This window comes from Aplidium turbinatum, chromosome 1, assembly GCF_918807975.1.
Source record: "Aplidium turbinatum chromosome 1, kaAplTurb1.1, whole genome shotgun sequence".
NCBI lineage: Eukaryota > Metazoa > Chordata > Ascidiacea > Aplousobranchia > Polyclinidae > Aplidium > Aplidium turbinatum.
Window position 1 is genome coordinate 29887952 of NC_137472.1, and position 14079 is coordinate 29902030.

The window sequence follows — 14079 nt, forward strand, 5'->3', positions numbered from 1 at the left end:
CCCTGGGCTAGACATTTTCGTGCAATGGTAGTTATGTTAATGTTAGTGCAATATAAATAGTAGTGCAATTAGCCTACTTTGAAATGTAAAAACGCCTAAAAATGTCTATATTTATAAGAAAAAGTTATTTTTTGTTTAGTTTAGCATTACTCTATGGCAGAGGTCACCAAACTGCGGCCGGCGGGCCGAAACCGGCCCGCAAACGGATTTCATTCGGCCCGCCACGTGCTGCGGAAATAACAGTGCACTACAACTGTTAAGGAAAAAAGTTAACAAACTTTTTGTAAAGGACTGACGTTGCTGTTGAGCTACACGCAAACTGCTAACGATTTTTCCATATTGTTTCTTCTTATGACATCACAAACTATGTTGCTCAAAACACCAAGTGCGATATCTCTGTTTAGGCAAATCATACTAGCCAGACTTGACATAATAAGCAGAAGGATTTGGACAGTACCAGTGCTAAATAATTAACTTTTAGGTTGTGTTGTATACTTTACACTTTAAAATTACTACTAAAAAAAGAAAAGTAGATTCTGAGTGTCGGGTGTTTAAAGAAAAATGTGAAGAATATTCAAGTCAATGGAGATTCTAAATAGTTGTATATATTTTCGCCATTTGCATCCGGCCAGCAGCTGTTAATCTCGCAGCAATCTGGCCCTCAGAGAAAAAAGTTTGGTGATCCATGCATGTTATAATTGAGAAATTTCAATTTTGAAGCTATTTTTGTGAAATTAGAATATAAACCGACTTTCTGACGTTTTTTCATCTCAAACACTTTATTTCAATAAATTTGTTGGGTAAGAATTTAATTTCTATACGCACAATACACATGGCGATTATCTTGTAAAATATTTTGGCTTTCTGATGTTCATAGCTCCCGTTACTAGCGATTAATTAGCACGGGCTAAGATAGACCTTGACGTGCTTCCGCGTACGAAAACAGCTCGTATTAAGATAGGGTTAATAAGCGGGGACTACTGCATTACATTTATACATAAAAATGGTCCCAGTAGGCTACATTTATATAAAACATACCTGATTTAGTTTATTGCTATAAGCATTTAAGGCTTCATTGGCTTTTTGACGGAACAAGTTTACAGCATTGACCTAAAATGTATTCATTAATTATATATACACAATACACATCAATCAATGTTAGATGTACCCCTAGTACTAGGTTATTTCATACAAATGCAAAACACTAGTAAAGGAAAAGATTTTTCCTTTACGTATCTTATTTTTATTTTAAACACAAAAGCTAGATCTATTCTAAAAAATTTGGTACATACATGATTACTGTTGTTTGCGACTTGAAATGTATTGAGTGCATTGGTGACAACGTTGTTAAATTTTTCTTTGCATCTAGCTGCGTAAGCCTCTCCTTTCGTTCTTGCTTCCCACTCAATCACTTGATATGATCGCGTTTTACTTGTAGCATCAGCGTTTCTGATTTGGGATGGTGACAGCCACTTGTGTTGAGACTCCTAACAAAATACGCTAAACTTATTATTTTGTTTTTTACCCCTCTGTGTTATTGATGTCGCGACTGATAAAGCCTACTAACTGGTCAGATTATTTGTAAAACCTACTGTTATTCAATTCAAATTTATTTTTCACCGCTGGCGCGAACATGTAGAGAAATATACGGTAAAGTAAACACACAAATTTGGCACTGTTGCCATCAATAAGGATATTGGATAGCTCGGGCGGCAAGCTACATTTTGTTCTACAATGGTTGAACTACGTTAAAATGCGTAATTCTGTTGTGTTGTGTTGACGATCACTGACCGATAGTAATGTTTTGTTGTGAAATTTGCTTGTAGGAATTTTGTGTTCCAGACATTCTGAAAACTTCTTGTTGTTGACCAAAAGGTTTGTTAACCAGAAGAATGCGTTCTTGTCGTGTAGTATTTACCATAGTCTCTGAAGCTTCTAGTCCAAGCAAACTTGTTATAAATAACCGCGTGATTTGTTTACAATTATTACTAGAGTTGTGTTGAAAGTTGTGTATAACGGGGAACAAAAGTTGTAATGAAAAGTGCATTGTATATTGAAAACGATTGTAGAGTTCCAGCCAATATTGAACAGATTGCAAAAGGCGAAGTTATTGTCAATTGTAAAATAGCTGTTGCAAGTAGTAGTGTATATTTATTTTGAAATCAACGAAGTCGTTTGCTGTTTAAAATTTGATTTGTTCATGTGCTGGAAGTGGTAAGCCATTCGTCAATTTAAAAATTTTCATCCATCATCTTTCAAGTAGAGCTATTCAACCACCTATTTGATTGTTTAAAGCAGGGAGTTAACAACCTACTGCCCGCGAGCCGAAACCAGCCCGCAGCTCCTTCACAAGTTCTAGCATTATATGGCCCGCCTAGTGGAATACTATTTTATAATCGAACCTCTTTCTCTTTTTTTATCTTTAATTTTTAATTAATATAATCGTAACACAAACACATGTGTCATTCCGTTTTTCATTGATCAAAAATGTAGGCCCGCGTGTCTGACTTTGCAGCATTTTTGTATACATGTGGTTGCTGTACAAGAGAAATAGCAAATAGAAGTAGGCTAAGCTAGTTGATTTGCAGTGAAGTGGCCAAGTTAAAAACCAAAGTTTAATGCCGAAGGTATATCACTGTTTAACTTTTATAAAAAAGTCTTGAATGGAAACAATATCCCAACTTGGTTAATCATGCCAAAAAGTTGGCATCAAAATTTGACAGCACTTACGCAAGTGAACATCTATTTGTCGTCAATGAAATTTACCAAGAACAAATTGAGAACAAAGCATACTAATGACAACTTGCAAGATGTTATGCTTCTTTTCTCATCGAACTTATCACCTAGACTTCAGAAATTTTCAAACCAAAAAGAACATCAAATATAGCATTAGTGTTGTACTATCAATATAATCAATTTATTTTATGCTTTCAAAGTCAGGACTTAATCTTATTAAAATTCTGTAAATTCAAATGTTTTTACAACATCATACACAATGAAGAGAACAGAATTGTTGGTGTAAAATTGGCAGGCGAAAAGTTTGCTTTTTGCCCGCGGTTAGAAAAAGGTTGCCGGACCCTGGTTTAAAGTTTGATTTTCCCAATAAACTACGTCATCAATCCTTCCAAAGTCATTTTACGTGTAAGAACTAGAAGAAATTGTGACAACCACCAACAAAAGGAAAAGATGACAAAAACAAAAGGTTTAAAATATGCATCGACAAAACAGTGTTTGGAAAATACTCTTAAATTAGCCACCAAACCTAGAAAAGAAGTAGAACTTTCCTCTTACTGAAAGGTACGGACGGCTTTCTGCTTTGTGATTGGGAATTCTGCCTAATAGTGCCGAAAAACAGTAGGTTTTACAAATATGCCACCGGTCATCAATCTTCTTTTTGCACAAATTTTATAAAGACGAATGTTCCGTGTAATAGTTATATTAAATCTCATCAGCAGTGTGTTTATTTCAGTGGCCGAGTGGTTAGCGCGTTGGGCTCGCAAGTCGAGAGCCTGCATGTTCGACTCCAGCCACCCGCACTTGCTGTTGTTTCTCTGGGCAAGAAACTTAACGATAATTGCCTCTACCTAGTGATCGATTTCGAGTAATGGGTAGTACCAAATTTAAGTCATAAGTAGAGTAGACAACAGGAAACTGACATTGCCGTCGGCTGCAGCGTGGGTCAGGTGTACGTCGGAAGGCGTACACCGATGCATAGCGCTCAAGTCCGCTTTCCCGCAATGCAGGATAAAGATAAACAAACAAACAAACAAACAAACATTTATTATTTCAAAATAATATAAGGTGTGGCAACAACCCAGACAACCACTTCATCTGGAAAAGATCTAATCAGATCTGGTAAAGATCTGGACCCGATGAAGTGGCTGTCTGGGAAGTTATTAGAAGCAGATATTTGTAATTTCATTCACAGCTGTTAAGCGATGTGTAATGACAAAATAAGATAGCCTTGGTGAGTTCATCGCCTCTAGATTCTTTGTTGCTATACCAATTCCTGTAGTGTAGCTTGGTGAGTTTATTTTTATTGCAAACTTTCAATGTTTATCGTCATACGTTCAATGCATATCATACCTCATTCATGGTTTGAAGATAAACTTGCCTAACTTGTGTCATTGTTTCTGAAATGTGTGCTTCGCGAACGTTCTGAGTACAATATATCAAAAGTTATCATTTAACCTACTACATAGTGCATATGCAAATTAAAATTCGTGCAAGATAAAGTTCTCTGAAATGCAAACAAATTATTTTGAGGTACAGTAACAGTAGGCCTATACAAGCCTCACATAACAGATAAACTTGTGGTCTTTAGGTTATGAGAAATGTAGCAAAAGACAGGACACAGAAAGTTTTATGTTTGTTTAACATCTTCTTTCTACAAACCTTTAAACTTCAAGAGTAAAATTGAAAGCAAAGATTAAATTTTTTTTTTAAAGTTAACCGGCAAGGAGGTTTGGGGTTTGGTTTGAGGTTTGAGTTGGGTAAACTGAAACCCAGATTTTCACAGTAGCAAGTTGTATGCTTAACCCTTTGACTGCCACAGCTTTTTTCAATTGGGTTTAGGGGAGACCGGGGAGAGATGTTACAGGGGTGGGTTGTTACACTCCCTTTAATTTATTAATTATATTATTCCAACCGCTGGAATTAAATTTATTGGTTCAGACGCTTGTTTTCTCTTTCCAAACAAAGTTTCAGCTGTTTTGAAAGGTGTAGTAGCAAATTATTTATGAAAAGTGGTTTTGGGGTATCAAAAGTAAATTTTTACATTGTCAAAGAAAATGTGATTTCTATAAAGAGAGGAGTGATATCTTTTTGGTTTCAAAGTTACTGTAGGCTTCAAGTGCTGTAGCTTAGATTAATTAAAAATATTTTGGAGCTGATTATCAAATGTTTGACATATCTAGACAATATTCAGTCAACCGCCATATGGGTGAGTTGTTACAAGGTGTAACATCTCTCCCCTACCAGAAAATTTACTTAATTTGGTATTTGAATAATAAATTTTTCAAATTTTTAAATTGCTCAAGCAGTTAAAGTATGCTCCACTTCATCTTCTGTGGAAGGTAGCCTACCAGTGCAGCATCTGAAATGCCTTAAACTGCAGCAGCATGTGTTGAATTGGAGGATTTACCTGAAGGCATAACAGCATCTCGGGTTTCAATTCGGCCCTTTCCGAAAGCTCCAGCAAAAGTAGGTAAACATACTTCTCGAAAACGTTATTCTGCTGTTGTTACTTCTACTCCCGAAAAAAAGAAAATAGAAGATGCCTTCATTATCAGAGAAGCTAAAAAGACTGGCCACAACAAACAAGCCAAGCGAAACCTTTTGAAGAAGAATTGCAGCCAAAAATCAAAGGAGTGGTTCTGCATGGTGTGTGATGATTCATACTCAAACTCTGCATCAGGAGAAACATGGATTCAGTGTGTACACTGCAAAGGCTGGTCTCATGAAGCTTGCATTGACTTTGAAAAGCAATATGTCTCTGAAAACTGCAATGAGTAGGCCTAGTTGGGTAGAGATTGTGTGTTTGCTACACCCAGTTATAATGCATTGTTTTTAGTGATGTTGTTACTTGTTTGTTCTTGTTTTTTTTTTCAATTAAACTTGGGTGTTCAATAAATTCTGACAGACTTTGTTAAATATGACATCAGTTTTAGATGTTTTCTCTTAAAAGTAGACTTCTTATTTATAAAAAATAGCTGATACCAGTCTAAAAAAAAACTGTAACATCTCACCCCGATACTGGGGTGAGATGTTACAACTGACTCATAGGTATGTAAATGCAAATATTTTTTTTAAAGCTCAATTTAAAAAATAATTAAAGTTGCGATTATAACAACCAGTCATGTAGCAATAGTGTATTAAATTTGCAGCAACTTTGCACAAATAGTAGGAAAGAAATCTTACATTTACTGAAAACTGTAACAACCCTCCCCGGTCTCCTCTACCTCTGTGCCAAGGGTATTTTACCAAAATTGACACTTTTATAAAAAACGAATTTCGGCGCGTTTTTGAAAGGCTGATTTAGGTTGTTTTGTCAAAATAGATTTGGAACTGTCAAGGTTACGTTTTGCGTCATCGATGGTTTCAATGACGTCATAAAAATGATCATTGATGGGGGGCCCCAGACCCCCCACCCCTGGGTGGCGCCTTCAGCGAACAAGCCGTCAAGCTTTGCCCGCCGGCCGTCAAACACCCCTCCCATTTCAAAATACCTATCCACGCTACTGAATTGGATCATTGTCATTGGGGCCCACAACGCATATTCTGCACAGGGGCCAAAATGCCCCAAGAGCGGTACCTCTAAATACCCATTGTCAGGCATTGTCGGGCTTTGTCAGGCGTTTTCGGGCATTGTCGGCTTTTTGGGGGGTTGTGGAGCATTTCTAGGGGTTGTCGAGCATATTCAGGGGTTGTCAGGCATTGTAGAGTAGCTACTTTCAGGCATTGTTTGGAATTTCCAGGCATTGTCTAGGATTTTCAGGCATTGTTGATCATTATCAGTGGTTGACAGGTTTGTTAGTCATTATAGAACATATTCAGGCATTGTCGAACATTTTCAGGCATTGTCGAGCATTTTCAGGGGTTGTCAGGCATTGTAGAGTACCTACTTTCAGGCATTGTTGGGAATTTCCAGGCATTGTCTATGATTTCCATGCATTGTCGATCATTATCAATGGTTGACAGGCTTGTTAGGCATTGTCGGAAATTTTCAAGCATTGTCGAACATATTCAGGGGTTGTCGAGCATTTTCAGGTGTCAGGGGTTCTCAGGCATTGTAAAGTACTTTAGATTCTTTCTGGCAGGCATTGTCGGACATCTTCAGGCGTTGTCTAGGATTAGGCCTGACAACTGACAATGCCTGACAACCCCTGAAAATGCTCGACAATCCCTGAAAATGTTCGGCAATGCCTGAATATGTTCTATAATGACTAACAAACCTGCAACCACTGATAATGATAGACAATGCCTGGAAATCTTAGACAATGCCTGGAAATTATCGACAATGCCTGAAAGTAGCTACTCTACAATGCCTGACAACCCCTGAAAATGCTCGACAATCCCTGAAAATGTTCGACTATGCCTAAAAATGTTCCATAATGACTACCAAACCTGTCAACCACTGATATTGATCGACAATGCATGGAAATCATAGACAATGCCTGGAAATTCCCAAGAATGCTTGAAAGTAGCTACTCTACAATGCCTGACAACCCCTAAAAATGCTCGACAACCCCTGAAAATGTTCGACAATGCCTGAAAATGTTCTATAATGCCTAACAAACCCGTCAACCACTGATAATGATCGACAATGCCTGGAAATCCTAGACAATGCCTGAAAGTAGCTACTCTACTATGCCTGACAACCCCTAAAAATGCTCGACAACCCCTGAAAATGTTCGACAATGCCTGAAAATGTTCTATAATGCCTAACAAACCCGTCAACCACTGATAATGATCGACAATGCCTGGAAATCCTAGACAATGCCTGAAAGTAGCTACTCTACTATGCCTGACAACCCCTGAAAATGCTCGACAACCCCTAGAAATGCTTCACAATTCCCCCAATAGCCGACAAGGCCTGACAATGCCTGACAATGCCCGACAATGCCTGACAATGCCTGACAATGCCCGACAATGCCTGACAATGCCCGACAATGCCTGACAATGAGTATTTAGAGGTACCCCCCTAAGAGAGGCACTGCTATGACTAATGGTTATACACTTGGGAGGCAAAATTCAACCTGATCAAGTATGTTGTCAGTGCATATTTGTCTTCAGAATGTTTTTCGCATTTGCTTTGGACGTATCAGAAACGTCCAACCATCTTAAAAAAACAAATAGCCTGGCATACAAGTAACTGCATATTTTGACGTATCACATACATCCTTGGCATACAAATAATGCATTCTTATGACGTATGAGAAACGTCAAGGGCACTCAAAGGGCCGATTTTCCCTAGATCTATAGCTATTCAGTTTATTCTGTTTCAGGTTTGTTGAAAACGCAGCTAAAAATTATCTTGTTCTAATACTACCAGTAGCCAATCCAAGGGGGAACATTGAAACGTTTGGGTACATGCCGCATCCTAAAGCGAAAAAAAGTAATTTCTCTCCGATTGTCCAAATTTTTCTCACTCGCTTCCTATTAGCAGTATTTTTGTAGGCGTAAGAATAGACTTGTGTAGGAATCGTGTTGTTTTCAACAGTTTTTAGATAAAAAAAAGGTGCTTATTTTTGTGCTTATTAAAAAAACATGGGAAAAGGATACAATAGACCTACTCCTAAATCCAAAATAAAATGCATTGCTCAGTTGACTAATCAACAATTAAATTAACCTAATCCGCTGTTAATAATTGAACTATGAAGTGAAATGTACTTAGGGAACGTTCAAATATTACGTAACGCTTTTTTTCCGAATTTTTGACCCCCCCCTCCCCCATGTAACGCCAACGTAACGCTTTTTTCAATCCCCCCCCCCCCCCCCATGTAACGCTTTTTCACTACGAATTCAGCACAAAAAACTACCATTCCGTACTTGAAAGCGTTACGTAACGTTTTGCTTGAACCCCCTCCTCCCCGGTGTGACGCTAACGTAACGCTTTGCATAACCCCCCCCCCCTCCCCCTCGAAGGCGTTACGTAATATTTGAACGTTCCCTTAGTGTACCTACTACTATGTGGCATGGAAGGTGGGGACATCGTAAACGAATATTCGAAATTTCCCAAAAAGATTATATGACACTATACAATACTAGGCAAAAACTTTGTCAAGCGATATCATTTTTTTTTTTTTTTTTTTTATATCAATATTAAAACTTATATCGAGCGATATATTAAGCGATATCAATATTAAACTTCTTCTGTCGCCATAAAATAAAAGAAAAAAGAATTGAAACTGAATTTAAATATTGTACCAAACTTTGTGGTGCTGACTTCAACAAAATCTTATTTTTTCATTGAATCAAGTGAATCAAATAGGCTACAAAAGTGAGTTTTATGAGTTTTAGGCAAAAATAAAAAGCCCAAAAATGTTGTATGCAAAAGCAACAAATCACTGCACAAATTCTCGAAATCTTCCAGGGGACAAGTCTCCCTGAAAATCTTCTCACTTTTTTTAGATGTTAATATTTCAGGCACACTGTTTATTTTGCTTGGACATTCGCCAATTTAATAAAATATTAAATTTTAGTTTGAGTTGTAAGTTATAACTAATTTAAAGTGCATTATTAAACAAAACTTAAAGTATAATGCTATTTGTCACTACGATGCTTACTATGTTCGTTTGGTTTGTGATGTAGAGTTTGCATCCTATTTCGAACGTATCTGAAAAGAGTTTTTGTCGTTTTTCCGCCTTCATTTCAGTTCCTGTTCCGTGAGTTGAAAAATCGAAGAAATTTAGAGCTTTTTTCTGGTGTATTTCATGTAAATTTTGAAGGTGTTCAAAATCCAAACATTGATCAAGGCATGCCTAAAAAATTATCAAGTTATTGATAAAATATTTTTGCAAAATATGCACACAAACGCATCCCACATATGTGACAGAAACTGGACAAAGCAACAACTTATTACGTTTAACTTTCTGTAATCTTTCAGCTTAGTTATCCATCAAGATTAGTCTAGAAATGCCACAAAAGCGAGATTTTAATATTGTTTGAAACTGATGAAGTAACAGATCGATAAATATGCTAAAATAATGACAAATAAAATTGACTACATGTCTGTTTTGCAAAACATTTGATAGGAAAAAATAAATAAAGTTATAGCAAAGATTTTGAGATTCTGGATTAAAAAGACACATTTGCTTTGCACTGATCAATATTCTTTTGAAATAAACTTTATAGTCACAATCATGATGAGCTTAAGATCTTAAATCAGTTTTGGAACTGATGATTGTCAGAGGTTTATACCTTATTTGTTTATATTTATCTAAGTTTGCTAAATGACAGTTCTATTGAAATCCTGTATGCTCAGTATTTTAAAAGTCAATTTATGGACCTTATTTGAAATGTTGTCGGTCTGAGACTTACCGAAAATCCGGGAGACTAGCTAGCAGTAGACTTGATCCAACAAATAAAAAGCAATTGGGATAGTTTGCCATGTGATGGTTGGCTTTGTTTGTTATTGCTGTTTCAAGCAAGTAAGCAGCTACGTGATTATATCAACTACACTTATTGATTGCATACTGCGTTTTCAACTTATTATAGCACTTTTCGTGTGGATATTAACCCATATCCTCCTGGCGTCAGTTTAAATTGACGGCGCAAAAACGTTCCAAGCATGTTGATGGCAATAGAAAAGGAAGAGCACAACTAATTGTTAGATCCCTTTAATTGTGAGCTAACAGCTATCGCGATAATTACAGCAGCTTACACTCAAAAAAGTGTTTTTGCATTGTTGTAAAAATTAACTGCTATCAAACGGCTATAAGTGGAATAAAATTGAAAACATTTGTACACACAACTGTAAAATATCCTGTTGATGGAATTCAATGCAAAAAAAAAATAAAAAACAGACTTACAAAAGTTTTGTAATTATTTTACAACCGCCGATTTAAACCAGTGATGTCCAACACGTGGCACACTGCATATTAAAAAATGACCTTCAAATTCCCGCGAAAATTCATATGCCAAAACCCAAAACTAAAAATATGCTATAAACTGAAAAAACTAACACCCTTAGGACTTTAAATGGCCTGAAAAGATCTTTCAAGAAACTTTGTCCTAGTAGGCTAGGCGATGAATTCGCGTAATTGCTATTTTTGCAATAACTTACAAAATGGCAATGCAAAAATTAGGTTTTTTAAGCTGGTCTGAACAATTTGAATTGGTTTAAAAGTATACTTGTTTATGTTTTCCAAGTATGATAACAGTAGAATTTATAATATATGATTCACAACGATTAATTTTAGGAACTGAATAGTTTCTTTTTTTTCCGATGGTCGTAGTCACCGGTAAAGTGTTGCCCAATAGATTAATGGGCACAATATTACAAGTCACCTGATGCATGGGTTGACTGTAGACTTGTGTGGACTGTTCAAGCAATTGCAATAGTTTCATCTTCAATTCTTCCTAAAAAGGTTACAGCAAATCAAATGCCTTATTGCAATGGATTTTCTAAACCAGCTCAGTGGATTACAGACTTGGGCATTTATCTTCTTAACAGTATACTAATCCCCGCTGGTGACATCTGTGTCATTGGCTGCTGTACCTATGAAAAGCATTGCTTCCACTTCCGGTTGTTCATACCAAAAACGGTAAACGACACAGTTTGTGCTCTTTCTTTAAAAGAATAAAACTACTGTAATTAGCGGTGCGGCAACGATGTGGTCAGTGGTCACACATTCCCAGCTCACACAACCACGTTCCACAGGTTAGTTCGACGTTTGCTTCTAGGTTTGAATTTTGCTCCAACGTGTTGGCATTCATGCCACCATCTAGCCAGGTCGCCATAGTATTTGTTTGTAAGTCATTTTCTATGCATTTTCATTTTTCAATTGACTGAAACATGATGTTGACTTACTTAAATACGTTTTTTGAACGTGGTTTTTATGCAATTTTTCCACATAACTTTATTGTTACTTTGTCACATTTTTATATTTACAGTAGCCTACTTATTTACATTGGTTTGTAAAGTTGTCATAAACATGATATACCGAATTACCGGTACTCGTTTGTTATACAATGACATGACCATAACTTTGGATCATACGTGGTTGTCTAAACCAGCGGTCTCCAACCTTTTTCTATCACGGACCGGTTTTAAAATGAAAATAATTTTGCGGACTGGCGATAGGAAAAACGAAATATAGGTCTAATTTTTGTTATAGCGGTTTAAACACACTTTCAAGCAAGATTCGTAAAATAAAATAGACAATGTGGAAGTCGAGGTCGAAAGAGAAATTAGTCCAACAGAAGATCAGAGAGGAGAGCATAACGAGCCAGAAAGTTTTTCAAAAGCGGATAAAATTTAAGTGATTTTTTGGAGGGCACGTGACCAATATAGGGCACATGACTCTATACCTGAATTTGCTATTGCTTTGATAGATATACAGCAGGTCATAAGCAAGATTTATACGTATTAACCGTATCTGTTACTGGGGTAGACCTTATGGTCTCGCCCTCTGCTAATTCAGCAATTTCACATAGAAGCAGTGACGCTAGAAACCTGAGATTTTTTGACTTTTACTTTTTTTTCTTGCCCCAAATTTTAATCCCGATTATGTTGATATCGGATAGTTGTGAAGTTCACAATAAACCTTTTGTCACAGCCAGTTATGAAATGCAGGAAAATTTCGGGTTTATTCACTAGCTTGATTGACAGTTTACTATTAGCGTGCGGTTTCATATTGTGTTAACACGACGGCGCTAAAATTCCAAGCAGCAAAATCCGTCTTTTTACATTAATTCAACGTCGATTTTGCTGTCTGGGTAGGGAGTCGGTCTCTGACGCAATATGAGTCATTCTTTGCTGGCAGACAATAATTAGGAAGGTAATTTGTTATTTGCGCAAATTGCTTTGTTGTGCAAAAAGTGCATGTAATACTGTTTGCACAGAAATGGAAAAATAAATTGATGAAATTCTGTGTTCAATGCAAGAAGACTTTCAAAATGAAATGTCAACTGAAAAATTTGACCAAGAAATGGTGCAAATAGGTGAAAAACCGAGTCTTTAACACCTTTTCTACCTAAAATACACAATCACGAATATATTTTCCGAAATAAATTGATTGAAGTGATAAATAAGGCTTTTGACCAACGGCATACTTTTTCCCATGGTTATTTGATATAAGCCGACGGAGTAATTAGCAATAAGAGAGACGTAGACCTGATGGTCTCGGCCAGTAACTTTTGCCGCCCAAAGGAGGCAGTGACAGATACGGTTAAGTTCATTATTGCAGTAGCTTTCACTATAATCATATTATTTTATGGCTATGGACCTATTTTCATCCAACTCACACTCATGACGGCTTTTTGGGACGTGCTTTTTTCGAGACCCGGTGGTTGAGGACCTCTAGTCTAGATGCAGAACTAGGCAAAATACAAACACTTACTCTACTACATTAAAAAATCAGTAAAAACACCTGTCAGGTAATTCACACAGAGAAAGAGATACTGAAAGACGAAGAAGGGGATGTTTATTGTATAAAAAAGAAATCTGATTTCAAATACACTGTTGGGTTCCAAACACACGTAGGTTTTCTTTGCAGTTTATATAATATTTTGTACCAATCACATATTTTTGTATAAGCTTAAACGCATTATTTTCAAAATTATGCAAAGCGATAAAAACAACTAAGTCTACTTTACATGCTAGTTGGCCGTATGTAGGTGCATTTTCTGCCAACAAAGTCAGAAATACTGTACAATACAGCAGTGAACCTGTACAAAAAAGCATGAATTGAGAATGGCTTCAAAGATATGGAAATGTTCTGTGACTTGCTTCTGTACATATTTATTTTACTCTACTTTTATTAGGTTATTTACATTGTAGGCTACTGTACTTTAAACAATTATGTTTTAATCTTGCTTATCATTATTTTACTGAACTAAATTTTATAGAGGCTGGTGGCAGTAAGTGTTTTATATTTGACAATCATTTGGAGGACACGAAATTGAAAATGGAATAGATAGCCTACATGTGTTCGAACACTCTCCCACACTGAAACTATCAATCTTATTTGATAAAATGTCCGGTAATGCCGTCGCTACACAGTGCAAACATACATGTGGTATTTATGTCTTGACAACGTCTGGAATTTGTGTTTGGTAGTTACGTCATCTGCTGCTTGATTAACCGTATCTGCTACTGCCTCCTTTTGGCGACAAGAGTTACTGGCCGAGACCATCAGGTCTACGTCTCTCTTATTGCTAATTACTCCGTCGGCTTACATCAAATAACAACGGGAAAAAGTATGCCGCTGGTCAAAAGCCTTATTTATCACTTCAATCAATTTATTTCGGAAAATGCATTCTTGATTGTGTATTTTAGGTAAAAAAGGTGATATAGACTCGGTTTTTAACCTATTTTCGCCATTTCTTGGTCAAATTTTTTTGTTGACATTTCAT

At 36.6% G+C, this 14079-nt stretch overlaps 1 protein-coding gene across 1 annotated transcript in view; it reads right to left on the reverse strand.

Annotated features, from left to right (window-relative positions):
• LOC145764593 (uncharacterized) overlaps positions 1-14079 on the reverse strand; it is a 64073-nt gene that overhangs the window by 15683 nt on the left and 34311 nt on the right. Inside the window, exons 19-23 of the mRNA XM_082576226.1 lie at positions 11011-11082; positions 9288-9482; positions 4087-4158; positions 1293-1487; positions 1039-1110 (exon numbers count right to left, since the gene is read on the reverse strand). Of these exons, the coding sequence (XP_082432352.1) occupies positions 1039-1110; positions 1293-1487; positions 4087-4158; positions 9288-9482; positions 11011-11082 (606 nt within the window). The remainder of the gene's footprint in view (positions 1-1038; positions 1111-1292; positions 1488-4086; positions 4159-9287; positions 9483-11010; positions 11083-14079) is intronic.